The sequence below is a fragment of the Ornithodoros turicata genome, chromosome 1 (assembly GCF_037126465.1).
Source record: "Ornithodoros turicata isolate Travis chromosome 1, ASM3712646v1, whole genome shotgun sequence".
Classification (NCBI taxonomy): domain Eukaryota; kingdom Metazoa; phylum Arthropoda; class Arachnida; order Ixodida; family Argasidae; genus Ornithodoros; species Ornithodoros turicata.
Genome location: NC_088201.1, coordinates 227,040,078 through 227,067,933, shown reverse-complemented (window position 1 = coordinate 227,067,933; position 27,856 = coordinate 227,040,078). Strand labels below are relative to the sequence as shown.

Sequence of the window (27,856 nt, the reverse complement as noted above, 5' to 3'; positions counted from 1 at the left end):
AGCAATGTCTTTGACTATATCATCTATGTTTTCATTCGCCTCAACAGGAACACCACGAATTTCTAGATTCAAATTTCGACTGTACTGTTCACTTTCATTTGGAGAAATCTGCAGTTTCTGAATTACTTCAGATTGGTCTTTCACCTTATCTTCCAGACGGTTTACCTTCTTTGAGATGTCAGTTATTTCACTGTTGTGTTTGGTTACTGTCTCATGAACTTCATCGTAAACTGCAGAGAGGAAGGTAACTGAGCTTTTAAGCTCATTGATGGTGTCCCTGATAGGTAGGAGTGTTTCAATTACGAGCTTTAGTGATACGAGGTCCTCGACTTTCTCACTCAGTTGAGGAATTTGACTTACACTTGCTTTAACTGACAACAATTCAGTCATAATCTTATCAATGCTACCTCTAAAATCGTTAATATCGTTAATAATAATAATAATAATAATAATAATAATAATAATAATAATAATAATAATAATAATAATAATCATCATCATCATCAATGTTATTCAGGCCAAGAGAACCTCCCTCGTGGTTGCGATCTTGCGCTCGCATGAGGGACAGACGGTGCTGAATGCGGCACATCCAGTACAGGAGACAAGATGATTGCATGGAAGGAAGATGATGCGTCTGTCTCCCGTCTTGCAGATGATGCACTTGCTCAAGTCACCTCTATCAGCTTCTGTAAGAGAAGTTCGAATATTAAAAGTTAAACTGTACGGCTCTGAGCCTACGACGACACTACTAACCGCGGTTGAGAATCCTCATTCAGCCCGCAGAATATTGTACGAACATACTACTCATCTACATTTCAAATGAAAGGGTATTTTTCAAACTGTCAGTGATTTCAGAAGGAGTGTGACTCTGAGAGAGAGGAGAGCACTTTCTGAAACTTTGGGGTCGTCAGGATACCGCGTTGGCTCCTCCCTTGCAGTCTTTCCTGCAAACCGCAAACCATCAACACCACGAAGTCGTCGTTACAAAGTCACGAAGACGGGACGATTGCTCAAGCACGACACGTTGCTTGGTGCACCGTCACGTTTTGTCTTTGATTTAAATGAAAATGATACCTTCACAGCAGATATGTAACGATTGTTTGGGAAGATACAATTATTTTTATTTAAAATGTGGCCTCTTGAGTGCGTGTATCAGTGTGGTGTGATCAGTGCAATGACATTAGAGACGAATGTCCAACAAGCGTTGCGTAGAGCGGTTACGGGGCAAATACAAATTGGAACCTACGGTGCACGTCTTCGTGTCCGGAGCACCGGTACAAGCCCAGACATTAAGTTGTGGCAACATAATTTATTTACAATAAAAGTGGCAACTGCCTCGAGCGTCGGCAACATGAGATATTCCTTCCACTCGAGCGAGCAACGCTGAGATACCGTCTGAGGCCGTACCCCTTGGTCTATACCGGAAGTTTCATGGCACAGAAAGTAATGATGCTTCTCCCATCAATCTTCATCCAATCAGGCGGTAGGGGTGTGGAAGAGGGACCCTACGTGCTGGCATTGTACTCCGCTTGGGAGTGAGCGTCGGGTAAGGAACAATAGATCGCGCGACCAGCCACTCCATGGGAACATAAACGCTGATTTGTCTCGACAATGCGGAATCTGCCGTCCCTACCACAACCTTCATTAACTTGAAATGATACATTTCAACGTAATGTTATTTCTTCCTCACGTCACCCAACGCTGCCCCCATGCCTTCTACCAATCAGTATTAATGTGATGCTATTGTGCCGTAAGAAGTAGAAAATAAGACGACATGCGAACTTTATACTAGAATAATCCCAAGAAAGCAAATACAAGACATACTGAGGAAGCTTGTAGTCTTGACGAAGGTCACCTCTGCTCGATAACAAATTCATCGGGGAACTTGGCGACCAGGAGAGGTAAGCAAGGTAGCCCACAGTGTTAGCGCACTAGACAAAGAAGCTGGTAGCGTCCACCTGCCATAACTGAGCCTCTCTATGCAATAAGAGGATAAGTTGAAAAATCACGAACCGAGAAAACTTCGACTCTGTCTTTGGTAAAGTAATTGCAGCTAGGTTCGCTCGAATAACGCAAATGAAATATATTGGCATGTGCCTACTCTACATGAATGTCCAGGTAGCATCGTTTTTTGGGTGTGCGACTTGGCAGAAATTTAAACAAACCCAGGAGCATGATGAGTACCCCGTTTTTCGAGTCGCAACAACAAGCCGGCGTGCTGCATGGCTTTATCTTTGCTTTGCTTTTTTTTTTGTACGAAAAAATTGCGCCCTCTTTATCAAATGTAACACCGCGTGCACATAGTTATCGCGCTGAAAAACAATTCACGAGTCGGACGTGAAGACGCATGGAGTCACCTGTACTGCACACGTTTTTTTCTTCTTTGTTTTTTATTGCTCGATTACAACGCTCGGTAGCACTGCTGACACAGCCCAAGCAGCAAAATGTACTGAAAGTCGAGTGCAATAGGGGTGGACGGGTAGGTGGAAGGCCTTGAACAGACTGATGAAACTAAAGAACATTGATAAAGACACATACCGTCCACCCCTATTGCACTCGACTTTCAGTACATTGTGCTGCTTGGGAGAGACGTGGGGTAGGATGACCGTGTTGTTCGGAGTGGAAGTCAAAGGTCATTTCCGCACCGTAGCAAAATTTAAGGTACACCATTTGCATGTATGTGTAACAAACCGACCGTGTCCGACTGTTCATCCCATTGACCCACGTGCATTTTCCGTTCCTTGCTCTCCTGTAGCGTGTTAAATAATTGTAATACGGTGCTAAATTTCTTTTGGCAGGTACACACTGGTATGCAACAAAAATTCTCAACAAGATATATGTTAACTTATCATCTTATTGCATGCACAGGCTCAATTGTGTGACTCGCAGATTTTTTCTGCACTGAGGGATATGGAAGAATAATTCACCGATACTTCCGGAAAAGCTTTCATGTTTCAAGAGAAATCCGACCTGTAATCCAATCTATCGTACGTAAACACCGTTTCAGAAAAGTGACAAATATATGTCAAACATACGAAGTGATGAAATGAATTCATTAGATATGTTGGATTGATTCGCATGCAAATGAAACACTTGATCAATCTATAAAGAATATTGAATCGTTTTTCTTTGTTTATCGCGCGTGATAGTTAGTGCTACCACCGTTTAACATGCTAGTTCTCCAGTTACCGGTAACTAATGATTAGTTAAACTGAGACAACCTTGACAACTTTACAACGCTTAATTCAGTGCCAAATGAAGTCACTTGAAGCGGTTCATGAGTTTGTCCCTCATGTACCACCGACGTCATGCTAGCCACCTAGCGGGTACATAATCTGCATGGCACCAACCGGCGGTTGCTAAAACACTAAAACACTGTCATGCTTCATTGTGTCCAGCAGGAAGTAATGTAGTAGTAAAATAGTGTCATCATGTAAGTCCGCCTCGCGAACTTACATGCTGAAGATATCGACAGTCATATCCCTCCTATGCACACGACGGAAATTCATATTCCGAGGCTGGAACAGAGAAAAAAGGACAACACAACACTCAGAACACGAATTTCCACCGTGTTCAACAGATGCCGGTTGCGTCGCCCCGTCGTACGAAAGTGTGCGTAAGTAAGAATGAAAGTGGAATGTATGAGTGAATGGATGTTGTTGTCTCTTCGGGTGACGCACAGTTGAGTGTCGTTCGGGAGGTGTGTAGGATTAGCACAATTGGTAGATCCTTGGACAGGCAATCCAGAACATGTGGATTCGAGTCCTGCAGCTGGCTAACCTTTTTCAGTGACTTCCTTCTTTCCTTCTTCTTACGTGTCTGCACGTTTTGTGCAGCACAGTCGCATCCGCAAGTTATCATGCTGTATTTTATGCATTGCAAATAGACGCAGTACTCACTTGGAACTTCACTTGTTCTCACGTTTTGTGGTAAAGATAGGACTTCACCTACCGCCCCGCGTAGGTCTTGCTCGTCGAGTACATCTACCAACCCCGTGCTGTTAAGTCTTGCTCGTATCGCTGACTCCACGATGTCCGGGTTGATGCCTTGTAAAACCAGGCGGCGGACAAGACAGGACGATTTTAGGTTTTCTAGCAAGAACTCTGTTGCTTTGTCAGACCTGTTCCTTTCTGCATGACTTCTCTGGAAGGCAGAATGGTGACATTGTTAGAACCCATTTCCACCCTTGATACACGGGTAGCATTAAGGCTTTTCCAGAGGAAGACGTCTACTAGAATGGCGTTTGTGCCTATTGACACATGATAATTGAGAATCTGAGCTCAGATTCCGCAGATCGATGCCCCACACGGTTCCTCCTCAATTCTCTATACTAACTTCTCTTTGTCTTACTCGTTACTACTGTCCTCCCTGTACCTGTACATGTGCGTCACACATAGCCGGACTTATTATTGTTAGAGGCAAATTTAACATGATGTGTTTTTACCATACAAACAACAGCGACAACAGGGACATCCAGTACGAATCAGACTATGTGCAGTTCTGGGCATGTAACAACTCCGCCGACTAAATTCAACAGCAAAGCATTCAGCGAGATCTTTATAACAAAACCACGAGGAACGGACACTACGCACAGCAGGAAAGCGTGCACTAAATACGTACGCCAAACAGCAACGAGAAGGTGCAGTGCATAACAAAGTAAAAAAAATCGAAAAATATTCAGCAAATTTAGAACAAAATAACTTAGTATGTTCAGTATACAAAATAAAGGGGGAGCGCTTGCAGGGGGAAATGTCCACCAAATACAGGAACAGAGGGACGTGAACAAACACCCCAAAGCCACTTGTCCCAAATCAGCTACTACGTACAATTTGCGCCTCATGCTATTAGCACGGTACACGTTGCGGTTGTACAAGCGCTTGCTTCACTAGATTCCTCTAGGTTGTTCAGCTTTATCGCGGGCGGAGGGTAACTTACCTCTGCCAGTGTATTGCTGTGTTCGCGTCTAATATTCTCGATAGCCTCATCACCAAGCTGCAGGATGACGTAAGGACAGTCTCTGTGCCACCTGGCGTGTTCAGATAGTGGGTCGTCCTCATCGCTCCAGTTGTAGAGGGAGTTGCCGCACTGAAAGCAGGTTATGCGGTCTTGAGCACCTGCGCGGAGGGAAGAACGTGATCACGCAAAGTATAAGAACCACGTAAGCACCTTTGTAATCAGGCCATGTGGAATCACTTCCAGTGTCAAGATTCTTCCTGTCTGTTTGTCGGTTTGAAATGCAAGTTTCTCGTGGTTATGATAAATTGTTTCGAACAGGTAGTTCGACACTGATGAGCATTGCCGATAAGCAACAGACTATTCACAACTAGCCCTTTGTGCCCTATGGTCAGAATCGCTAGTGTCGTGCATTTGGAGAGACAGAGAGAATGCATTTTGAGTATACACACCTCACCATAAGCATTGACCATAAGCATACAATGACTTTGCCTCCGTGAAGGCTACCCTAAGCGTGTCGTGTGAGGACCACATCTCTGTGTGGTACCTCCACAATTCGCTTACGCTTCACTGTTTCTAAGTGTTCTACCCTGATAAAGGTGTGTAACGCTGACACGTCACAACTCCACTGCTTGGCAACTGTGTTTGTTTTCTTGCTCCTTGTGTCTTCGGAGCATGAGTGATACGCAGCTTCAAGACGGCCGCCGCTCAGGCATGCAGCTCATCTTTCTCGGAGGCGTGCAGTCATTTGTTGCTATTGTAACTTTTCTAGAGAAGAAATGCAGCCAAACTCTCACAAACCAACGTCTCCTATTGCAGCGAAGTTAATCAAATCGCACAAAAGCTATTCCAGTAATTCGCATGGAACTTTTCGGTACCATGGTCTGTGATCCAGGAGCAATAACATGCGATCATGACTTCGAAATGTGCGCTGTGCAGCGGGTCGCTGCGTCGCGTTCCCCTGCCGAAAGTGCGCAAATGCTTCGGGAGACGTTCAGCACTAGCACACGACACTGCGCCCGTTTTCGTCCATTTTACTTGCAACGCTCTCGCAGGATGGCTTCATATTAGTTATAACGTGAGTAATTTTTACGACATAACTCACATGTCGTTGTTGGCATTCAGACAAACCGCCTCAACAGCTTGAAGTGCAGCGGGTTGTAACTCGCCGGATGTGATCTGTCAAAATTCCTGAACCCGTGAGAAATTGTTTCTTTTTCAACAACAATCCTCGGCTTTCGCGGATATCGCGATTGCTGTGTTCATTTTAGTTATTTGCAGATTTGTGGGCACACTCGTTGGGATGCCCAAGATTATTACAAAAGGTAAAAGGCTCTTTAGTTTCCCTTCCGATTGATACTGATGAAGTAGAAACGATATATTTACAATAAAAATATGATTGGATGGCGTCCGAACTTGACGGGATCTCTCAGAAAGGAGGACCGTACTTGTGTCTAGAGGGGGTAGTTTAGCAATTAATAATAGTGTAGACCGTTGAGTTATATGCTCAAAACGCCTGTTAGATACGCTACAGCAGATTGTTCTAATGTCACGCGTTAATTGAACTAATCCGATTAACTGAGCTAGAAAAATAGAAAATAATATCAATTCTTCCACAATGGATCCACTTCAGGCGAAAGTGAAGTGCGACGTACGTGCGACACTTGCTCAAGAGGTAATTTTCATATGTAAAAATTTCGCAGATGCAATGCAAAAGTGGCAGTGTTCGTATTGCAGTGGTACAAGGTGGTGAACTAAAAACGATATGTTCACTTTGTTAACTGTCGAGGTAAACCTGCCAAATTAGATTAATTTACGCGTGCCGACCTTTTCATTTCATTGCGACGTTTCTACGAACATTCTCATAGCGTATCGTTTGTTTTGCCTGTGGACTGTCTAAACTCTAAAAAAATGATAGGTATGACGATTTTTTTGTTGCTGTTGTTGGATAGCAGAATATCTTCCCATTTTGATTGTGAACTACTCAGGGGACCTTGCTTGAAGAAAATGACTTGAAAAAGTAGGTGCACAACTTTCAAAGCAGTTAACCCAAAATTTCCATCAGCGTGACGAATTCTATTTCATTCACACAAAACAGTGTAAAAGTGAATATAAAGTGGAGACCGTAATTCGCAGCTGCCATTCGTGCTAAGGGCGATTTTTGTACTGGAGGCACAGTTTTGAGGCGTCGGTTGCTCGAACGCTGCTGATTTCCAGTATGCCATTGCGTGTGACGAGAAGCATCCAGACCCTTTTTTTTTCCTCAAACACGGAGATGAACGAACACGGTGGTTGGATCACTCGCTTTGGGTTTGCCTGTCGCCCCAGTAAAAAAAAAAGGAATAGGTCCAATTGGAAATTTGAATTGATACCAATAGGACTCAACTGGACCAACACGAAAGCCAACTGGATTTTTTAATTCAACTTGGATGTCCACTTGGGGATTTTAAAACAAATTGGGAAGTCCAACTGGCTCCTTGGACTCCAGTTGGACAGCCAATTGGAAAGTCAAGGTCCAATTGGAAGCTGAAATTGGAATCAACTAGACCAATACAAAATCCAATGGGGACCCACTGGGCACTTCAGTTCCAACTGGGCTGCCCAATTGGAATTCATAAACCAAATTCCAACTCCAGCCGGCTTCCTAGCCATATTAGTTGTCGGTCAATGTTGAACTGGATAACCAATTAGACGCTGGAGTCACATATGGTTCATGCTAATTGGTAACTGAAATTCCAATACTCATACTTCAGAAGGAAAATAAATATAGTCTGTCACGTCACATGTTTCAATTGACCACCCAATTTGACAAAGTTGCCTTAGCTACTTTGTAACAATTAACTAAGGTTTAATTTCCTAAGTTTCAATTGGACACACCACCATTGCGAACTGGAAATCTAACTGGCACTCCCAATTATTTTTCAAATTTTAAACTGTCATCACGTAAACGTTCCATACATGTTGCCGATACGCGGGGATGGTGATTCAAAATATATGATTAAACAAACTAGTTTGTGCATCACAAAACACCCAGATCATCGTCATCAATTAAAATCAACATCAACAACAATCAATATCCATGAAAAAAAAAAAGGGCCGCCGCGGCCGCCATGTTATAGTGATATCCAGCCGATATATTGCAGCCATCCTTTTTTATTCATTTCGTGATACCAATTGTTCACCGAGTGCAGACACAATGTACTTGAAAATACCGTAATAATTAATTAGACGTATATCAGCAAAAGCAATTTATTTTTATGCCATGATCGCTGCCATTTACTAAACTGTGGTGTAAAGCGGCTGGCTGCTACTGGCATTTTTGAATCCGCGAGCGACCAACGGCCACGAGAGGCGCGGTGACATCTCAGCCGCGTAATTCAGTGCGTTCGTGATAAATGACTACCCTAATCGTGTGCTCGTAAACTTTATTATAAACGGGGTTCCGGTACGGCACATATTCAGGCAGAGTGCTTGTGCATGCGTTTTATGAATCGCCGTGTCCTTATTTCTGTCTTTTTCCCAGCGCTTGGGATTTTAGACGTTCCACAGATGCCCATCGGGCCACATTGATGATTTTACAATGTGGAAATCACTTTACTTTCCTTTCAAATCTATTTAGATTTCATATAGAGTCTTTGCACATGACAGTGCCTAAAACGGTTGCTGCAGGAGGTGGATACTACTGAACATAAAGGCAGCACAAGCACTACATATATGTGTACAGATGTATACAGCGAACATATGCTAGTCCTGTTCATGCTTGTATATACTTTCAGGGCTTCAAGGGACACTGAAGCACTCCAGTGGAATAGGTGATACTCTACAAAAAGGTAAATAACATCGAATATGAGGGTAACAGCAGCAGAGTATGCTTTGTTGGCAGCTCGACAACCAAGCATGTACCCAAACTCTAATTGCCAAACATGTTTTCAAGCCTTCAAGAGACACTGAAGCACTCTATTCATTTGTCCGGTGGCACGGTTCAGCTCTCCATCGATATGCTACTATACAGTCATTAACTCTAGTCAAAAAAGGCAGTATAATAAATTCACATCTATTTTTTTTTTCACCATCTCCTAGCGGTGTACTTGTGCATTGTACTATTCCTTCGTCGAGGCGACAACGAAGTGTGGACAGCAGTCAGTTGCATAGTACACCTTTTTGTCAGTCGGCTCATATTGATCAATACTTGTTTCGAGTTGGGTTTACCCAATAAGCTTACCATTTGGGTTTATTTTAAGGACCAGTAAGGCACCAGTCGGTAAATCACGAGTTGCCAGTTATTCCCCATTGGGGCTCAAATAGCTTCCAAATCGTTGCATCCAACAAGGCTGCCTAAAACCCACTGGATTGATCTAGGAGACCAGTTGGTGCCAATTGGTGCAAATAGTTTGGTTACCTGGAACCCATTGTGTCGCCCTGGGAGGCCAGTTGGTGCAAACTGGTCCAAAGGGTTCGGTTGGCTAGAACCCATTGGATCGAGCTGGGAGGCCAGTTGGCACCAACTGGTCCAAACGGTTCGGTTGGCTAGAACCCATTGGATCGAGCTGAGAGGCCAGTATGTTTTCAATTGGTAAATGTCGGTATGCCAGTCAATTGCAATGGGGGCGCCAATTGGATCCAATTGGATGAGACCAATGGGTAGCCGAAAACACAACTGGAACCAATTGAGCACGACGAGCTGGTACCAATTCCGAATTTTCAAACTGGACCCATTCTTCTTTTTTTTTTTTTTTTTTTTACGGGGGCTCAATGCTGCCGCCGCCTAAGACTCCCATCACGTTTACGGTTGTCTCCCGTAGAGCGGACGAAGGCAACCACTTCGTTAAGTGTTATTTCAAGGCGTTGTGCCCATAAATGGGTAAAGGGGAATATCCTATTATTTCCTCTTCGTATTATTCTTTTGCACTCTTTCCTAAGCATCTGAATGTTGCATGTACTTTCAACTATGCACGAATTTCGAACCGGGGAATTCTCAACTGGTACACGGAGGCATCAGTTGACGAAACAAAAAAGGTTGATTACCAGTGTAGAAGAATCCAGCTTTTGCCATTTTTTCTGCGTTTCCCTTCGCAGTTGCGGGATGAAGGTCGAATGATGATTCTCTGCTAGCGAACGACGCGTACCTCTCATGTATGGGCCTGGTGTTGGCCACAGCATACTCCTTCACGCGATTTCCATGCGATTCTGGACGAGCGAGGTATGAGCACTTCTTTCCACAGACGTCTTCTGAACTGTAGGCTAGTTCAGGTCTCATCTCAGAGGTAGCATCCACCATGACAGTGCCTGTCCCAAAACGAAAGATATGTGAGTGCATGATACTTCACAACTACGCAAACAGTTATTTGCATCATCGGCATAACATCGGATCGTCCGATATATTGATGGTAGTGTTACGTTAAGGACTGAATATCGACGAAGATATAAACTTGCAGCGCTGATAATTGCTCTACGAAATTTCGTTCATAATTCATCATTCGAGGCTTTAGTCGCGAACCAACTACGACCGAAACGACTTACACGGGAGTTTCGAGTCAGACACCCATTAGGCATATGTGTTTCAAAGTCGTCAGGCAACGAACATTCCTTTTTTCACGTTACTATGCAGTATGATGGCAAAATCTTTTGGCACAGCTGAAGTATTTAATGGGCAGTAAATTATACCGAAAGCACATTGTTAAATGTTTGCTGAACACAGCACTTGCCCTTAGGAAATTTTTATATCATAAATTCTTCGCCGTTAATGTGCGCGATTTTGGAACCACGTACGGTTCTAACCCCCTCCTCATTGCACATCCATGTTCCTTTCGTGTTGCTCCTCCCAATTCTTGTCTTCTGTTAACGGTATTGACGCGTGTTATCGGTGCCTCCCTACATTGAGTTTGCAAGCGACTTTCACCAAGGAGCGTAGGCCAATCCTGGTAGCACTGCGGTTTACGGTGGTGTCATAAGGCCCAAGCGATGGAATGCTCAAGGTTTTCCAATGATACTCCTTTACGTACGAGTGAAGGAGCCAGGACGAACAAATGTGCAAGCGCACAATTTTTCGAACAGCGTAGGGGTCACGTGAGACACTTACCGCGTATTTTTTTCTTCCGAAACAGTAAAATTGTGGGTAGTTTGACAAGCATGCTTTGTGTGTGCAACATTGGTGGTCTACTGTATGCGGCGAAGGCACCTTGGGAAAATGGTAAATGGGTAATAACACACCGAACTCCATGTGCAATCGCCCACTGTGCTGCGTCGCTACGTGAACAAAGTTGGTATAGGTTCTTGTATGTCGTCTATACTTGTTCACGAAAAAAGAGTCGGCTTTCGTCGTGCTTTCACAAACATCTTTTCGGTGCAAAAAAGAAAAAGACAGAGAATATGTCGTTTGATAGTCCCTTCAGCAGTACGCTATACGTCTTAATATAAAAAGCAGTCAGGGAGCACTCTATACAATGAAAAGAGGAAGTACTTGAAAAGGTTAGCCAGCTGTAGGACTCGAACCCACATTGGCAGAATGGCGTAAATGCATACAAACAAACATAAACACGAAGGCTCGAAAGCTTGAGCCTTCGTGTTTGTGTTCGTTTACGTGTCTTGCCCATCGCACAGGCTTGCCTATTATCGAACCCGCATCTTCGATATTGACGTCGAGGGCTCCGTCGGCCCAGGGCTCTACCAGTTGAGCAAAGCCAACACAACTCCCCAACCCCTCCCAAGGTTGCGTCGTTTGTAGGGACAAACACATTCACTCACTTACTCACTCGTTCCCCTTTCACTCTTACATGATTTCTCGCTTACGCACGCATTCATACGTTTATTTCAACACGTTTTATACGACAGTTTCCATCGTGTTCAACAGATACTGCTTGCGTCGCCGCGTCGTATGAATGTGTGCGTTTGTGTGGAGGTGTGTTAGCTCAGCTCAATTGGTACAGCCCTCGACAGATAACAAAGATGGTGTGGGTTCGAGTCCTACAGTCGGCTAACCTTTCAGAGTGACTTCACTCTTTGATGGGTCCTAGGCAGTTGATACTTGTATGTGGTGTTATTGTTTCTTCTGTGTTCCAGCCTCAGAACACCCATTTTCATCGCAATCTATACGGACAAAACTTCCCAAAAGGTACGCTCAGAGATCATTCTATCGGCGTCGAAAGTCGATAGCTGTGATTTACGCCTTGCAGTGGGTCACTTTACAGCTCACAACAACGCCCTAATGTTCGTGTTATGTTTGTCAGAGTAGGAAAGGTATCTTACGAGATGTGGGGCTTCCAGCAGGATTGCTCGAGGACACACAGTCATGGTTGTCTTCTTCAGGAAGAATAAAGGGCCAGTTAGAATATCGTACTCCCAAAGGTTCGCAGGAACAACATATCATGGACTAATGCTTGTCGATTGCACACAATATTCAGGCTGCATCACGCAAAATGGGCCAAAGTTGTAAAACTGTGTCACGTCGCACCTCAAAAAGACGGACTGCATGGTGTTACCATCGGTGTGAGGACACTCAAACCATTTCTGTTTTGTAATGAATTATTTAAATGAAGTTAATTGTTGTTTTAACCATAAGTACTAGAGCCAAAGTGTGAATGAGAAAGCTGTAGAAAGACGCGTCTCCGAAGATGCACAATGAGCAAAATAATAAAAAAGGGTGTTTCTTCACGAACTTTTGCGGACAATCTATCGAACCCATTTTTGTTCAGAAAACGGCTACGGTATCAGGTGACCGAGGGGACCGCATGTTCGCATTGGGACAACTTCTTAGCTCTTGCAGTTAAAAAGTTTATTGGAAGTTAATTTGAACATAGCCTCAGGACTTTATTGGAACCCTCTTAAGGAGCACTCTTCAGCATATGCCATATTGCAACTGACTTCATCTCGAAAAAAAGTGATACAACTATTTAAAAAAATATATATGTTCGCATTTAGCTTGGACATCCTGTATGCACAGAAAACATACGCTCTTTCAAAGTTTTCAAATACACATTGCCGTTAACGCTACAGTGCAGGTTGATCGTCAAAAGGGATGGCGCCGCTGAAGCATTAACAAGCATTAAAGTGACTGTTGCATCCGTCGCGGTTAGAGTCACTAAATAAGGGTACAGAATATCGCTTTCCTTTTCTCTGCAGAAGCCGCCGTTCAGTGTCCGCAATTGGGCCGGCCGTGCCACGTGGTTCCTCTTTCTAAGAACGCGTCGCCCATGTTGAGTCCCCTCCATCCAAAATCTGTATCCTTGGTTGCGAACTGACTCGACTGCGCGCAGTTCTACTGCGGAGAAGGGGGAGATGGGCGTCGCAGTCGCTCCGGACCCAAGATGGTGGTCTTGCTCACCGACGTGGCTGAGTGTCGCTACTCTGCCCTCTATATAGTGACTCTAGTCGCGGTCGATTCCGAAACTGTAGCGCTCTTTTACTCCTCGTTCATTACCGACGATAACCCTGAAAGTCTCACGCAAATTTCTGGAGTAGTTCCTGTGCGGTTTTATGTGATGCATAGTAAGAGCAGACGGCAGTTGTTGAGAGTATCCCGGAATTCCCTTTCTGGAAATCGGAGAAGACATCACACTTCCAAAACCAATCAGCCCTTTGGGCGGACGAGTCTACACAGTAAAGTTTTTACAGTTTTTGGTGTAAATGACTTGTCCCATGGCGCACAACTTTTTGGTGTTGCCTTTACACAAAAATGAAGGGTCTGAAGTCTCAAGGGTGTTTTCCTCATAAGACACTCTTATAATGGGTGTTTAACAACAAAACACCGGTAAAAGGGGAGTATTCTGTTGAAAACACATTTCAGAATGGAATTGTTTTGTGGCAAATACTGCCTCACAAATGGTTAGTGTAATACAAGCTCCAACGACAGCATACCAACACATACAGTTCGATGTTCTTGAGTCTACGGCAACCACCGCCTTGAACACGGCAGACTTCCAGCCGTGGTTTCATTGTACAACCAAACCCGAAGCGCAATGCGTCACAGGCACGGCTTGTTAGGTACTGTAGGCGTGAGTGCCGAAGCTTGAAGAGGTCAATGCGTCAATGCGACAAGGCGTGAAGAGAAGAATAGAGGTCACCTTCGGTAGCCTCTATTGATGTATCGGATGGATCATATACTTATATACAATTTGTTTGGGGCACGTTCGTTAAGTGTAGTAGCGGAAAACGTCTGTAACGGTGACGGGAATTCGTCTTTGCAATTAAAACGTACGCCTGCAACGTGTCAAGGATAGCGTTTAAATTCCTGATATCATTTTCTGCTAAATACTGTGTTTCTGACTCAAGTTATCGTTTGTAATGTCATTAACTGCTGAGTGGAGCTGCGAAATGAGTATAATTTTCCTTTGACCAATTAAAACGCCGTTTTAAAAACCATATTCCCAGTTCAAATAGGGTGTAAGAAAGCTTATAGGACGTAAACACCTCTTTGAACACCTGGCTTTACACACTAAATGATCGTCACGGAAAAAAAGGTGGTGTATGTCGATATTCCACCTTTAGTAATGCTCTTTTTACACCATTTGCTACAGTTTGCGGGATAGAAAGGTTGTTTCTATGATAATACCCCTGTATTGAGCGAATACAGGCGTAAAATGATTTACTCTGTAACCAAGCAGCGGCTTGAGGGGCGTTTGGCCAGTGGCCGGAAGCTCAGCGGAAAGCGCCGCTTGCAGAACAACGCCGCCACTGGCGGAAATATGCGGAAGAGCTGCTTCAGATTCCTTACTCCTGATTGGCCTTAAGAATATTGATGTGGGTGTTCTTCACGTTGACTGGGTGATAATCATCCGATGGCTGAGAGGTGACCAGTCGTGCTAGTACGCGCCTCTTTGCTTTTGCTCGTGTCGTCTCTAAGGTTGCCCTCGCAGACGCTAAAGAGTACTTTGGATTGTTTTAAAAGCTACCTCTTTAACGCTGATTCACAATTGTGCGGTTACGGCTGCGCTTGCCTGTTACGGCCACTAACACCGAATCATGGCAACCGAACATCATTTATATGGAACGACGGCACACGTAAGACGCTGTAGGCAGCCGTAAATGCAGTAATCTGATTCAGCCTCTAGATTGTGGCGAAGTACAATGAACGGCCAATGTGAGCACGGAATGGCTGATGCAGCTGGTCATCGCAACAATGGAAAGGTGGAGGACATCACATGAAATTTCTTGCGCGTCCAGAGGTTATAGAACTCATTCTTTTGGAAGTCGGCATTCCTTCTTCTGATATGCAGTCGAAGATTACAGTATAGTTCATATACACATGTTTTCATATGCAATAGTCCCTTTAAACTTTGTCAATGGTATATTGTGTTTGCAGGCTGTGAAGAAGTTTATTGTGATGTTAACGATGACGCTTCTAGCTGCAGCGGGGTCTTACCTACACAAAACACATCCGTAGGGCATAAAATAGGCAGTAGAATTCGTATCACTGCATCATAAGGCATGGTGTGGTAAAGAGCTTCGCGCAATAAAGGCGTACGTCAGTAACTCGTGGCTGACCAGCACCTCATCTACATCAAACGACATGTTTTTTTCTATATTTTTCTTTTGTAGGGGATCTTGTTACGCGCAATATTTGGACACACAGCTCACATTATGGTCTATAGTTGGCCTACCTAGTCGGGATTAGAAGGATACCACGTTACCTTGAGACATTTCCTCCATGGGCTCGCCTCTATTCATAGCATGAGCTGATGAAAAGCGTGCAATCAGTCTTTCGCCTTAAAGGGAGAAATGAGCTGTTCGATCAAGTCGTACAAAAGTCTAAAACTCTGTAGTTCTTTAGCAGTCGAGTACAGAAATTTACAGAAGTACATAACCTTAAATGCACCGTAAAACAACTGAGAAACATGTTAAGTTGACAAGCGTAGTTTAGTAGGCTCTTGAGCTCTTGACTGGCAGAACCAACACAGTAAGCTGCAAGTGTGTCAGAATGCTTAATATTGTTAATTTGATAGCAATATTGATGGAAAACGGCTTGGTTGCGATATCGTGCGGCGTGTCTTCGACTGACTTCTTGCTAGTATTGGTTACGCAGCATCTTTGATCCACCTGGAAATAACGTTGGCGCTGTCCAAACGGATCCGACGCAAGATTAACATGGTCAAGAATTGGAAGGTGAATAGGGAATGACGCAGCGCAGCTCGCTCCTAGCCTGCGATAGTCTACATTTTATGGGTGATTCATTGTTACGCGGCACACACACACACACACACATATACATATATATATATAGAACAAATAGCTAAATATATCAGACGGCTACGAAGTTGAATAAAAGTGAAATAATAAGACTTGGACTACAGATCACATGAACGTTAACAAGAACTAATTTATTTAATGGGCAATTTAACACGTAGATTAAAAAAAAAAGAATGGTCGACGTTTCGACAGTGGCACTGTCTTCGTCAGGACAAAAAAAAATTGTTAACGTTCCTGTGATCTGTAGTCCAAGTCTTATTATTTCACATATATATATATATATATATATAACTGCCACGTGGCATACTTGCACCGATTGTGACGTCACCCAGGAAACCTATTTAAGCAATATGCAACCCTTGGACCTCTTTTGTCCTGACGAAGACAGTGCCACTGTCGAAACGTCGACCATTCTTTTTTTAATCTATGTGTTAAATTGCCCATTAAATAAATTAGTTTTTGTTAACGTTCCTGTAATCTGCACTGTTAAAACAGAACTTCACCACATAGCACGCTCCTAGCCAACCGTCATTCGGAATGATATCATTCTGTGCATTGATTTGTGGAAAATGAGAGGAGGCGCCTATCTGGGACAGATTATCTTGTCCCAGATAGGCGCCTCCCCCCTGTTTTGAACAAATCATGACGCAGAATGATATCATTCGGTATGATGGTTGGTCAGGAGCGTGCTATGTGGTGAAGTTCTGTTTTAACAGTGTGTAGTCCAAGTCTTATTATTTCACTTTTATATATATATATATATATATATATATAGATTAGAAGCTTAGGAGGGCGGTTGACCACGAGAATGAAATAAGCAGGAAAAATCAGAAGACGACAAAGAGCTTACAGGAAAACACAAAGGGGAGTTTATTAACACATATAGGGATAGGGGTCGACGTTTCGGCAGTCAGCGCTGCCTTCGACGGGACTGGGGTTTGGTGACAAGAACAAGCTTTATATATGAGAGAGGGTTATGTACAAGGGAAAGACAGCAGCGCATGCGCTTTTGTCATGACTAACATAGGTTGGTGACTAAGTGAAAGGGGAATGACCGGGTCTGTGCAGCAGGACCTTGAGGAAATACCCGTGAGCCTGAAAAAGAGACAAAAGAGCGTATGTATTGTGATGGATTAGGAATGCAGGTTGCGAATGGTAGAAAGGATTCCTGGATCTTCGTTTATCTGACACTGGAATTTATGAATGAGATAAGACTCGCGCTGTTCCCTGAGCCGCTGGGAAAGAAAGCCTGACTGCAGGATGAAAATAGATATATTGGTGATTGAGTGTCCTGGTTTACTGAATTGGCGCGACACTGGCAGATTAGGTTTCTTCGCGACGTCAGATTTGTGGTTATTGAATCGCGTTCTAAATGAAGTAGCTGTCTGTCCGATATATTGGGCGTTGCATTCATTACATTGAAGAAGATAGACAACATTGGAAGAATTACAGTTAAAGTCGCCATTAATGTTGACCCGATAATTAGAATTGGTACTATCTGCAGAGTTAGCGGCTTGCATTGATTTACAAATTTGGCATCTAGTTGCATTACAAGGGTGGCAACCAATGTTATTTTCTGGAAGTTTGTCAATTTTGGCATTTACTAGTCTGTCTTGGATGTTCCGCGCCCGGCGATAACTTACGCGCGGTGGTTGTGAGGATATTTCCTTCATCCGATCAGAGTGTGAAAGAATTGTGTAGTGGCGGTTGAGTATCCGGCTAATGTTAGGAACGCTGCCATTGAATGTGACAGTGAGATTTACTGCAGAATTTCCGTTGGCTCGAGGAGATCTTTGGAGCAATTGTTGGCGATCTGTGGATCTTGCTCTGGCTATAGAGTCTTTAACAAGTTTGTCCGGGTATTCACGATCAATGAAGGCTTGTTCTAGTCGTTGGAGATGGTTGTCTAGTTCGGCATCGTTAGTGCATATTCTGCGGTAGCGCAATGCCTGACTATAAGGTATGGCTAACTTTTAGCTAAACTTTAGCAACTAAGTTAGCCATACCTTATAGTCAGGCATTGCGCTACCGCAGAATATGCACTAACGATGCCGAACTAGACAACCATCTCCAACGACTAGAACAAGCCTTCATTGATCGTGAATACCCGGACAAACTTGTTAAAGACGCTATAGCCAGAGCAAGATCCACAGATCGCCAACAATTGCTCCAAAGATCTCCTCGAGCCAACGGAAATTCTGCAGTAAATCTCACTGTCACATTCAATGGCAGCGTTCCTAACATTAGCCGGATACTCAACCGCCACTACACAATTCTTTCACAATCTGATCGGATGAAGGAAATATTCTCACAGCCACCGCGCGTAAGTTATCGCCGGGCGCGGAACATCCAAGACAGACTAGTAAATGCCAAAATTAACAAACTTCCAGAAAATAACATTGGTTGCCACCCTTGTAATGCAACTAGATGCCAAATTTGTAAATCAATGCAAGCCGCTAACTCTGCAGATAGTACCAATTCTAATTATCGGGTCAACATTAATGGCGACTTTAACTGTAATTCTTCCAATGTTGTCTATCTTCTTCAATGTAATGAATGCAACGCCCAATATATCGGACAGACAGCTACTTCATTTAGAACGCGATTCAATAACCACAAATCTGACGTCGCGAAGAAACCTAATCTGCCAGTGTCGCGCCATTTCAGTAAACCAGGACAATCAATCACCAATATATCTATTTTCATCCTGCAGTCAGGCTTTCTTTCCCAGCGGCTCAGGGAACAGCGCGAGTCTTATCTCATTCATAAATTCCAGTGTCAGGTAAACGAAGATCCAGGAATCCTTTCTACCATTCGCAACCTGCATTCCTAATCCAGCACAATACATACACTCTTTTGTCTCTTTTTCAGGCTCACGGGTATTTCCTCAAGGTCCTGCTGCACAGACCCGGTCATTCCCCTTTCACTTAGTCACCAACCTATGTTAGTCATGACAAAAGCGCATGCGCTGCTCTCTTTCCCTTGTACATAACCCTCTCCCATATATAAAGCTTGTTCTTGTCACCAAACCCCAGTCCCGTCGAAGGCAGCGCTGACTGCCGAAACGTCGACTCCTATCCCTATATGTGTTAATAAACTCCCCTTTGTGTTTTCCTGTAAGCTCTTTGTCGTCTTCTGATTTTTCCTGCTTATATATATATATATATATATATATATATATATATATATATATTTGTAACTCAAACGTCGCCATACCAGTACTGGACAGCTGTTTCGGCCTTGTTGGGCCTCATCAACAGTACGCAGGCAGGCAACGTTTGAGTGGATGGCGTCAGAAGGTCACGTAACACGTGATTCCTCCCGTCAGGGTGAGATAACTCACTCACTGAAAGCCCAGTGCAAAGCCAGTGAAGTATAAAATGAAAAAAATAGCCGGAGCTCTTTGGCTGCACGTATAGCATATGTTTGTAACTCAAACGTCGCCATACCAGTACTGGACAGCTGTTTCGGCCTTGTTGGGCCTCATCAACAGTACGCAGGCAGGCAACGTTTGAGTGGATGTTCCCCGATGTTGAAGTGATGATCCTCGGTTGAATGGCCGAATTACGCCGAACATGATGTTCGTTGTTCGGGTGACGAAATGTAGAGGAGGTGGAGTCCCTCTACATGAGTCCTGACCGGCGATGATGGAGTGCCCCAACGGGCAGATGGTCTTGGCCTCACGTTAGGACCGTTCGGTAGAACTGGCTGCCAGGCGCTGAGGCTCGCGGCAGCAGAGGCGCGTCGTCGTCGTCGTCGTCCACGGGCCGCCACATCTTCATTGGTCGTATTGTTGTCATCGGTCGGTTGTATTGTTTTTTAGCTATACCCGACTGATATATCGTTATACAGGGTGTCCAGGAAGACGTGTCATTGAATTATAATAATAAAAAAAAAAAACACGCCACCTAGAACCATGCGGTCAACGGCAATTGTTCTTACTAGATTTTTGCCACCTCGTGTATTGTAAGTTTAATTATGTAAGTATTTGCGAACTGAACCCAAAAATTTGCCATGTAAAGGTTACTTTTTACCCCATCAATATAAAGAGCGTGCGGAATTCACTCAAATTCATGATAATTCACGGTGATATTCACGAGCTATGCCATCGGAAAAAATAGGCGAACATTATGCTTTTCGGAGCAGCGGACCGCGCGATGAGTTTTTCGCGATAACGCGCGATGACCTTTTGAGCGCAATCGCTCGCAGTCCGACGAAAGGAGTTTCAAAGCCAGCCCACAGAGTGATTGTAGAAAAAGTGACAGTTCCCAAAATTGGTAGAGGGAAAGCGCGATCCTAGCGAAAGTCTGACGCGATAAGCCATACCGGTGTTCTCTCTTTCAGCGATGCCGTGGTGGGGTAAAAAAGTGACTTTACTTGGTAAATTTCGTTGTTAAGCTCTCAAAAAGTTGCATAATTAAACTTACGTTATACGACATTCACGTCAGGAGGTGGCAAAAACCTAGTAAGAACAAATGCTGTTGACCCCATGACTCTCCAGGTGGCGTAGTTTTTTTATTATAATTCAATGACACGTTTTCTTGGACACCCTGTTTACAGGGTGTTTCACGAGAATCCCCCGGCTGAATAATTTGTGAACAGGGGGCGCCATCGAAGAAATTTCTTGTGGTAGAGATCCCTGGGACATCGACCATGAACTCAGTAGCGAGCAACTAATTTGCATACGCTCACCAAATAAATAAACATGCTAACTTTTAACTTTTACTTCGCACGCTAACGGAACTTCTGTTTTAAGTATCGAGACCTTCGGCGAAAAATATTCCAAGGAAAAAAAAGACATCGACGCTTCGTGATTTTTTCGAGTAATTAATAGGTTTCGGTTTACATGTTTATTGCGCGGAGCAGTGCACCAACCCAAGCAGCAAAATGTACTGAAAGTCGAGTGCAATAGGGGTGGACGGGTAGGTGGAAGGCCTTGAACAAACTCGTGAAACTAAAGAACACTGATAAGACACATACCGTCCACCCCTGTTGCACCCGACTTTCAGTACACTGTGCTGCTTGGGAATGCGCTCTTTGGATCAGCTATCCGGCTGTCAATTTCGTGTTCATCCGACTGGTTGACACACACGGGGTGGACGGAAGATTAGGAACAGCCGCAAGGGACGGTTTGATATTCCTTCACAAAGCGAATGGTAAAGGGCGCTGGCGGTTGTGTCGTTCCGCAGGTGAGATAGCGTGCTCTTATCATGGATGATGACGAATGCGCCTCGAGCGCTGTGAACAAGTGGGGTACACTGTTAAGAATTGGCTACACCACATAGCACGCTCCTAGCCAACCATCATACCGAACGACAACGTTCTCGCTCGATTTGTTGAAAACGGTATGCGGGGCTTTTCCTCCCTATGTTCGGAATAATTGACAGTACAAAAAAAGCGTACACCGCCAATTTTTTCTTGGAATATTTTTTGCCGAAGGTCCCGATGCGTAAAACAGAAGTTCCGTAAGCGTGCGAAGTAAAAGTTAAAAGTTAGCACATTTATTTAATTAGTGAGCGTATGCAAATGAGCCCCTCGCTACTGAGTTCATGGTCGATGTCCTAGGCATCTCTACCAAAAATAAATTTCTTCGATGGCGCCCCCTGTTCACGAATTATTCAGCCGGGCGATTTGCGTGAAACACGTACCCTGTATATTTTACAAACAGAAAAAAAGGGTTCGCTCTTTCCGTGTATCACCGGCAGGAACTCGTTTCGCGAAAGTGTCCTTTGTAGGGTGACTGAATACTAGCTCCCTGTGTGTATGCCCATTGAGGCATCCCATTCTTTAGTGCTGATACGTCACGCTTCGGCGATACGATTACGACGGACGGAGGAGTTCGCGTTTTGGAATGTTCTGGTAAAGGCAGTGCTTCAATGCCTTTCGATTCCTTCTTGGGATAATTGGGAGATAATTTTCTTCTTGGGATAAGGAATATGTCTGGTTCGGCTACATCGCTTCTGCGCGAAATCCCCTAACTAAAGAGGTTAATTAATGAATTTTAGGTAATTAGTGACCTTGTAGTTACATACTTTCTTCGAGAGAGTGTTCGCCTAGCCATATAGAAAGTCAAAGAAAAAAAAGCAATAAATAAACAAAAGGGAGGAATGGAGTGGACTTTCACTGCTGCAAGCTTGTAGAATATACTAAAAAAGCATTCAAGTCAAGTTACTAAACAATGCCTTTTAAAAGTATTTGTAAGATACCAAGTTACTCCCAAGAGCACTTAAGGTAAAGTAACTTGAGTAGAGTATTTTTGTTATGTACAATTCTGTGTGAAGCTCTTACATGTTTTGTGAGGTAGCACAAATGCATTCCATTCCAGTCTCCTTGGGTACATCACACAGATACGTTGTGTATAAATTAATGTATATGGAAGTGACTTCGATAGTCATAAAGATATACTTGAGGTATACAGTTAGCATTCACAGCAGGGTACATACTCGTTTGCTGCTTGTCTGTATATGCCCAGCCCATGATTGGTAATAAAATACCTCCGTTTTGAGACATGTTGGAAGACTGCTAAAATTTTGGCTGCAGGATTTGTTACACGCCATTGTTGTACAACCCAACATGATGCGCTTGTGGTATAATGCAATGATACACTGGTGCGCAATGTATAAAGTTTTGGGCGCGACAGACTGACCATCGTGATACACGCTCTGAAAGTCACACAAATCCTTCCATACTCATGCCCCTGAAGTTTTGTTTAAGGCGCCATTTCCAAAAACAGCGTCGTGTACTAATAGATGCAGAGTATTTGGAAAATCAGCCAGATACCTCACCCAATTCTTGATATCAAATTATGCAAGCTGAAGAGCATCTCCTTATTTACCTCATAACATGTAATCGCGTCGTTTGACAAGCAAAAGTCGGGGTGCACCATGTATTTGTCGCGAACATCGTACTAGAGGTAGTAGAAGGTGAGATCCTGTTTAGACAGAAAGTCACATCCTGTAGGAGCACTGTCTCTTTTATACTTTCGTCGTAGAAGCAATGGTTTTTGCTTACGATTTCAGAACAGGGTTTATACACTATGTCACTGCTCTCTCCCTTTCCCGGCTTTTCGCGATGCAACAAGCTTTCTATTTCACAGTTGATATATAATCAGTATGAATCAGCTGGATTAGAAAGCATGGTATGCTTTCTAGTCCAGCTGACTCATTCTGATTATATATCAACTGTGAAACAGAATTTCAGGATCATTTTTGTGTATTGGTCTTCATATTGTTTAAGATTATTGCATCGTGAAAAGCCGGGAAAGGAGGAGAGCAGTGACACAGTGTAGATACCTTGTTTTGTTTTCCCCTTTGGTACCTGTACCAAAGGGGAAAACAAAAACAGTTCCAGCAGAATAGGCTTGTCCTACTGGCTGAGGTGAGCGTCTCTCAAAGCGAGGGCGCATTCTCAGCGCAACAGTTCCTATAGTGTTCGCTCCATGCTGGGCAGTGACCTGTACTTTGTTTTCATGGACGCCACCACAGAGCAGCCAAGTTCGCAAAGTACATCATTAATTATAAAAAAAGGAGAGAGAGAGAGAGAGAGAACTTTCATAACTTCAGTGCTCAGGAGCAGATGTCTTCCTACAAATCCGCCCAAATTTTGGAAGATAGCTTCAGCAGAACCAGCAACCCCAAAGCGGGTCAAGTCCGGGCCACTCCGTGTATACGCTGGTAAATCTGCGGCGGCCCTCCTGGTGCTGGGCGCAGTATGCGTTAGAATGTGAGGTGCCCTTTTTGCTGACATGGCATGCCGAAACTGGTAGGTGACCCGGGTTCGAATCTCGGAGGAAGCTGTGCTGTCTGAGGATGGGCTTTCCTCGTACACTTTAAGACAAATGTCAGCTCAATTGCCTATGAAGAACGTCCCCCCCCCCCCCCTTCCCCCGCCCCAGAGTAGCATGTGCCGCCAGACAAGCAGGCAGGTCGCTCGGAAGTATCCACCACCTTTTATGCTACGCAGACAGTGTATACCGTCCTATTTTGATACAGCATTCAGAAGTTACCCCCCGTAACTTCACTAATCTTTATCATTTCCAGAAAGACATCGTCGCGCTGTTATCAGGTATCATGATACATGCCGAGCGCGGCTGCTATTTTCTGTGTCCGCTGCAAACGAAGCTGTTCCATAATTTATAGTCTTTTTCTTCAGAAATTCGGCATTGTTATCTGGTGAATATTCGGAAACCAAGGACGGTATAATGTTTATTTTATTGCAGATTTTATCTTGTCGTTCTTACTTCCAACTTTAGCGACGCTCTTCCATTGCTTGCTATTGAATACTGGCATTCAACAAACCAGTTATATATAAAGAAATTTTATTGGCCTTATATGCTGGTGTGTACAATAAAAAAAGCGCGAGATGTACACATAAGTCTGTACGAGCTAAAACAATGAGTGGGTTCCCCAAACACACTTCCTTCGGTTCTTACACGGAGTCTCATTTCTTGAAAATAGCGAGCAACAAGCATTAGTTATGATGTGACTGTGAACAGCTGGCACATTATCGCCGAAGTTCTTTCCACTTGTACGTACACCAGCTAAGGGGTTCAGAACAGGATGAATAGAAAAGCAACGAAACGTCGGGTTGCCTATCGTTAAGGGATAACAAGTGAAGATAGTGTCGCATGCTTAGATGTAATTTATATCGCATCAACTACATTGCGGTGTAGTACATATGATCGCGGTATTTGATGAGGCAATCCTCTGTAAAGCACTGCGCGGCCCTACGTTTGTCATCCGGTCAGTGTCTGAAGCGACGAAGGTTTATCTGACCCATGATTAAACCGTGGAAAACTGTTTATCCGCACACTTGGTGCGCTTCCCTATACTTATCCCGGCCATTTACCGGCCTAATAAAACGCCAAAGAATACGCATCCCAAACCCTTAATTCTTGCACTACGCACGAATATGACTCCTGCGCCCTAACCTGTGAATCACTGCGAGAAACGGTTTCTGAAAACTGTGTGAAATGAGAAAATATACGATTTGTTGCTGCTGCTTTCTCTATTGACACCGTGCTGTCTCGGGTAATACTGTGAGGTCCTGTAACGGCCCTTCCCTTCCCTTCGATACACAATCCTTGCATACTTGCGCATGGACGCGGTCCTTATGCGATAGCCGATTTCGAATGCGAGAAAACAAGTACAGTTAGATTGCAAGGAATAGCCATTGCACTTCGTCTAACGAACTGTACGTGTATTTTACAATCAGTGATTTATGGAGGCCCCCTTACTAAAACCCTCAGTTGCTTGGGGTCAGGTTATGGATTCAATTCTGGCTGAGGAGGCTATCAGCTTTTCGACGGGGTACAAGTTGGACAAGTTGCTTATAGATTGTTCACGCGCTGCGAGCGAACGCTCAACGCATTGCCAATCCAACTCGAAGGGTTCCCCGAAGCGCAAATATCCCTCAAGCCTAAGCGAGAATACGGCGATATGCATAGACCGACCACTGTTGCATCACTTATGATCATTGTTGTAAGCAACAAATTATCAATTGCAAGAGAGTGAGAGATAACCTCAGCGAGCAACGACCTTGCACTGAGCTCGTGATGCTCTTGATAAACCACCCATCGACACTGTTCCGTTTCTCGGCCGGCGCGGTGCGGTCCTCTGCATTTCTCTGAAAGGTCATGTGATACGAAACAGAAGAGTACCTCGGATCCCCACAAAAATCCTTCCGCAAGGCGCGCGGCGAGCTTTAGCGCATCCATGTAAACAATCGCACGTGGTCGAGTGCCAAGGCCGCGACCAAGCGCTCCCATGCATTGGATAGGCCGGTAAGCACACCAGTCATTCTAGCTCACCATACAGATGCCCTGCGACAAGGTGTGTATTCCTACGTGTCTCAGCCAAGTCGCAGCTTCCTTCGCACCGCGTTCGTTGCAGGGATCGGAACCGGAACTGAACCCAAACCGAAAACCGGAAAAAAACGTTATTTTGTGTCGCACCCGTACCGAACCGAACCCCAACAGTTTTTTTTTGCTTGTCCTGAACCGAACGGAAAATGAACAAAAAATTGATACGGCTACCGGTTCGGTAATCACTTCAGAGGTGAAATAATTGTACCACCGACCGACCTTTCTTTGTTTGTTTATTTATTTTTTGTATTATGCCAGATGCGAGTACAAGTTTGTGACTTTTGTGATGCCATTTTTTTTTGTCGGAGCAAACGATGGCACTGACTGGATTCTGCCAAAAGGCACTTCGCTTTTTGTTTTCCGCAGAAGACCACGAGAGTACAATGCAGTAAAATAATAAGTAATTAATCAATGTGTTTATTACTAGTCTTGTGTTTTCACCTGAAACTGTTATCTCGCACTCTTACAACCGTGTACGGTGAGGGTAAGCTCGCTTTCATGGAGCAGTACCCGTTAAACCAGGACCGAAAAAAGTAACGGTTCCAACCACTGTAAACGTCCCGACGGCTGACTGCTTTTCTTTTCTTTTTTTTTTCTTTTTGGTGAGAGGTTCTAAGAAATACCAGTTCCGTTATCTGGTTGTTTGGACAACAAAATCCGGAAAGGGGCAGTTCGCGCACTATGCGTGATTTCATAATTAGATGCGCTGGTGGAGACGTACCCTTGCCATTTTGTGCCGATTCATACGAAGCAAAGAGGAACCTCCAAACTGACACCCTTATTAATGTTTTAATTACAAACGGCGCAGTGGATGAGTCTCGTTCCTTCATTATTTTATTATTCTGAGGATGACAGAATCTTTCTGATCACGAAGATGATGGAATCCGTATGGACCCCGAAAAGTGATTTTAATTTTTTTCAACTGCTGTGCATGCCTCTGTCCCTATTTACCACATAAACGTGATTATTCCCTGCATTTGGACCATTTTTAAACAGATAAGCATATGCAAAGCTGATGCTCAATATATCTTGCAAGATTGGAGATGAAATAATTCACTTACAACATGCTGCGAATGGCTCACCTCTGAAAGTCCACTTCCTGTCAGGACAACAGTAAGTTGACGTTACCCAACGACTGCACAAGTGACCGTTGGGTACCACCCGCTTTTATACGAATAAGTCACAAAGGCTCACACAGCTTCACCTTATTATCTGATAGCGAACTGTTGGAAGCGAGCTGCTTCACGTGCCGGGAAAATTGCAGAACGATCTTATCAGTTGCTCATAGCGTAACCCCTTTATCAGGATACCCACACTGTAGTCAGTTAGGCAGTAACAGTTCACTCTTAAATTGGTGACATCTAATCAGGAGCACTTTACTGCATCGCTGTGTCACCTGCACTAAACGGCACGACATTCCGCGCATTTTGAGGGATTCACTGTAGCGTACTCTAGCCCTGTAGGATGTGCCGCACAAAGTTGCATGCAGCAGCACGGTAAACGACCCAATGTCCCAGGTAGCGTACCCACGTGACAGGTTGTGTATCCAGTGTGAGAGCTTATAGGGAATTTTAATTAATCGTTTCGGCCAGGCGGCATCGTTTGTGACCACTGGGTAGACGATGCGTCTTCTGGTTGAGCCCTGGGGAAAGGGTTAACAAAACATTTGATAGACGAATATTCGCTAAAACTCCCCCGTACTGTAAAACTGGGAGTGCGTCGCTGGAATAGTTCGCGAGACCGCGATTTCGTGAACCTGTGTGGAAACGGACGGAAGTGGAAATCGCGGGTTCCGGGCTTCATGACACTCCCGGCAGTGTCATCAAGCCTCTACATGCACCCAGGCTTATGTAGGCTTGT

The 27,856-nt window shown here is 44.2% G+C and overlaps 1 protein-coding gene and 1 long non-coding RNA gene across 2 annotated transcripts; both read right to left on the bottom strand.

Annotated features, from left to right (window-relative positions):
- Positions 1–513: 513 nt before the first annotated feature.
- On the bottom strand, positions 514–10,231 carry LOC135395624 (death-associated inhibitor of apoptosis 1-like). Its single transcript, XM_064626724.1, has 4 exons — positions 9,979–10,231; positions 4,936–5,114; positions 3,900–4,143; positions 514–686 (listed from the first exon to the last, which is right to left on the bottom strand). Exons 1-4 carry the CDS (start codon positions 10,229–10,231, stop codon positions 514–516), a joined length of 849 nt encoding a protein of 282 aa, XP_064482794.1.
- Positions 10,232–12,216: 1,985 nt separating this feature from the next.
- Positions 12,217–27,227, bottom strand: LOC135377107 (uncharacterized). The gene is made up of 3 exons (XR_010418035.1): positions 27,079–27,227; positions 15,579–15,653; positions 12,217–12,252 (listed from the first exon to the last, which is right to left on the bottom strand). It is a non-coding gene; the product is annotated as an uncharacterized LOC135377107 (long non-coding RNA).
- Between the last annotated feature and the right edge of the window lie 629 nt (positions 27,228–27,856).

Excerpts from the sequence above, each read along its gene's own strand:
- LOC135395624 (XM_064626724.1), bottom strand. The coding sequence starts at position 10,231 with ATGGTGGATGCTACCTCTGAGATGAGACCTGAACTAGCCTACAGTTCA. Across the intron at positions 5,115-9,978 it reads AGCTGGATTCTTCTACACTG|GTGCTCAAGACCGCATAACC; the intron begins GTAATCAACCTT and ends CCCTCCGCGCAG. Across the intron at positions 687-3,899 it reads GAGAACAAGTGAAGTTCCAA|AAGCTGATAGAGGTGACTTG; the intron begins GTGAGTACTGCG and ends CTTCTCTTACAG.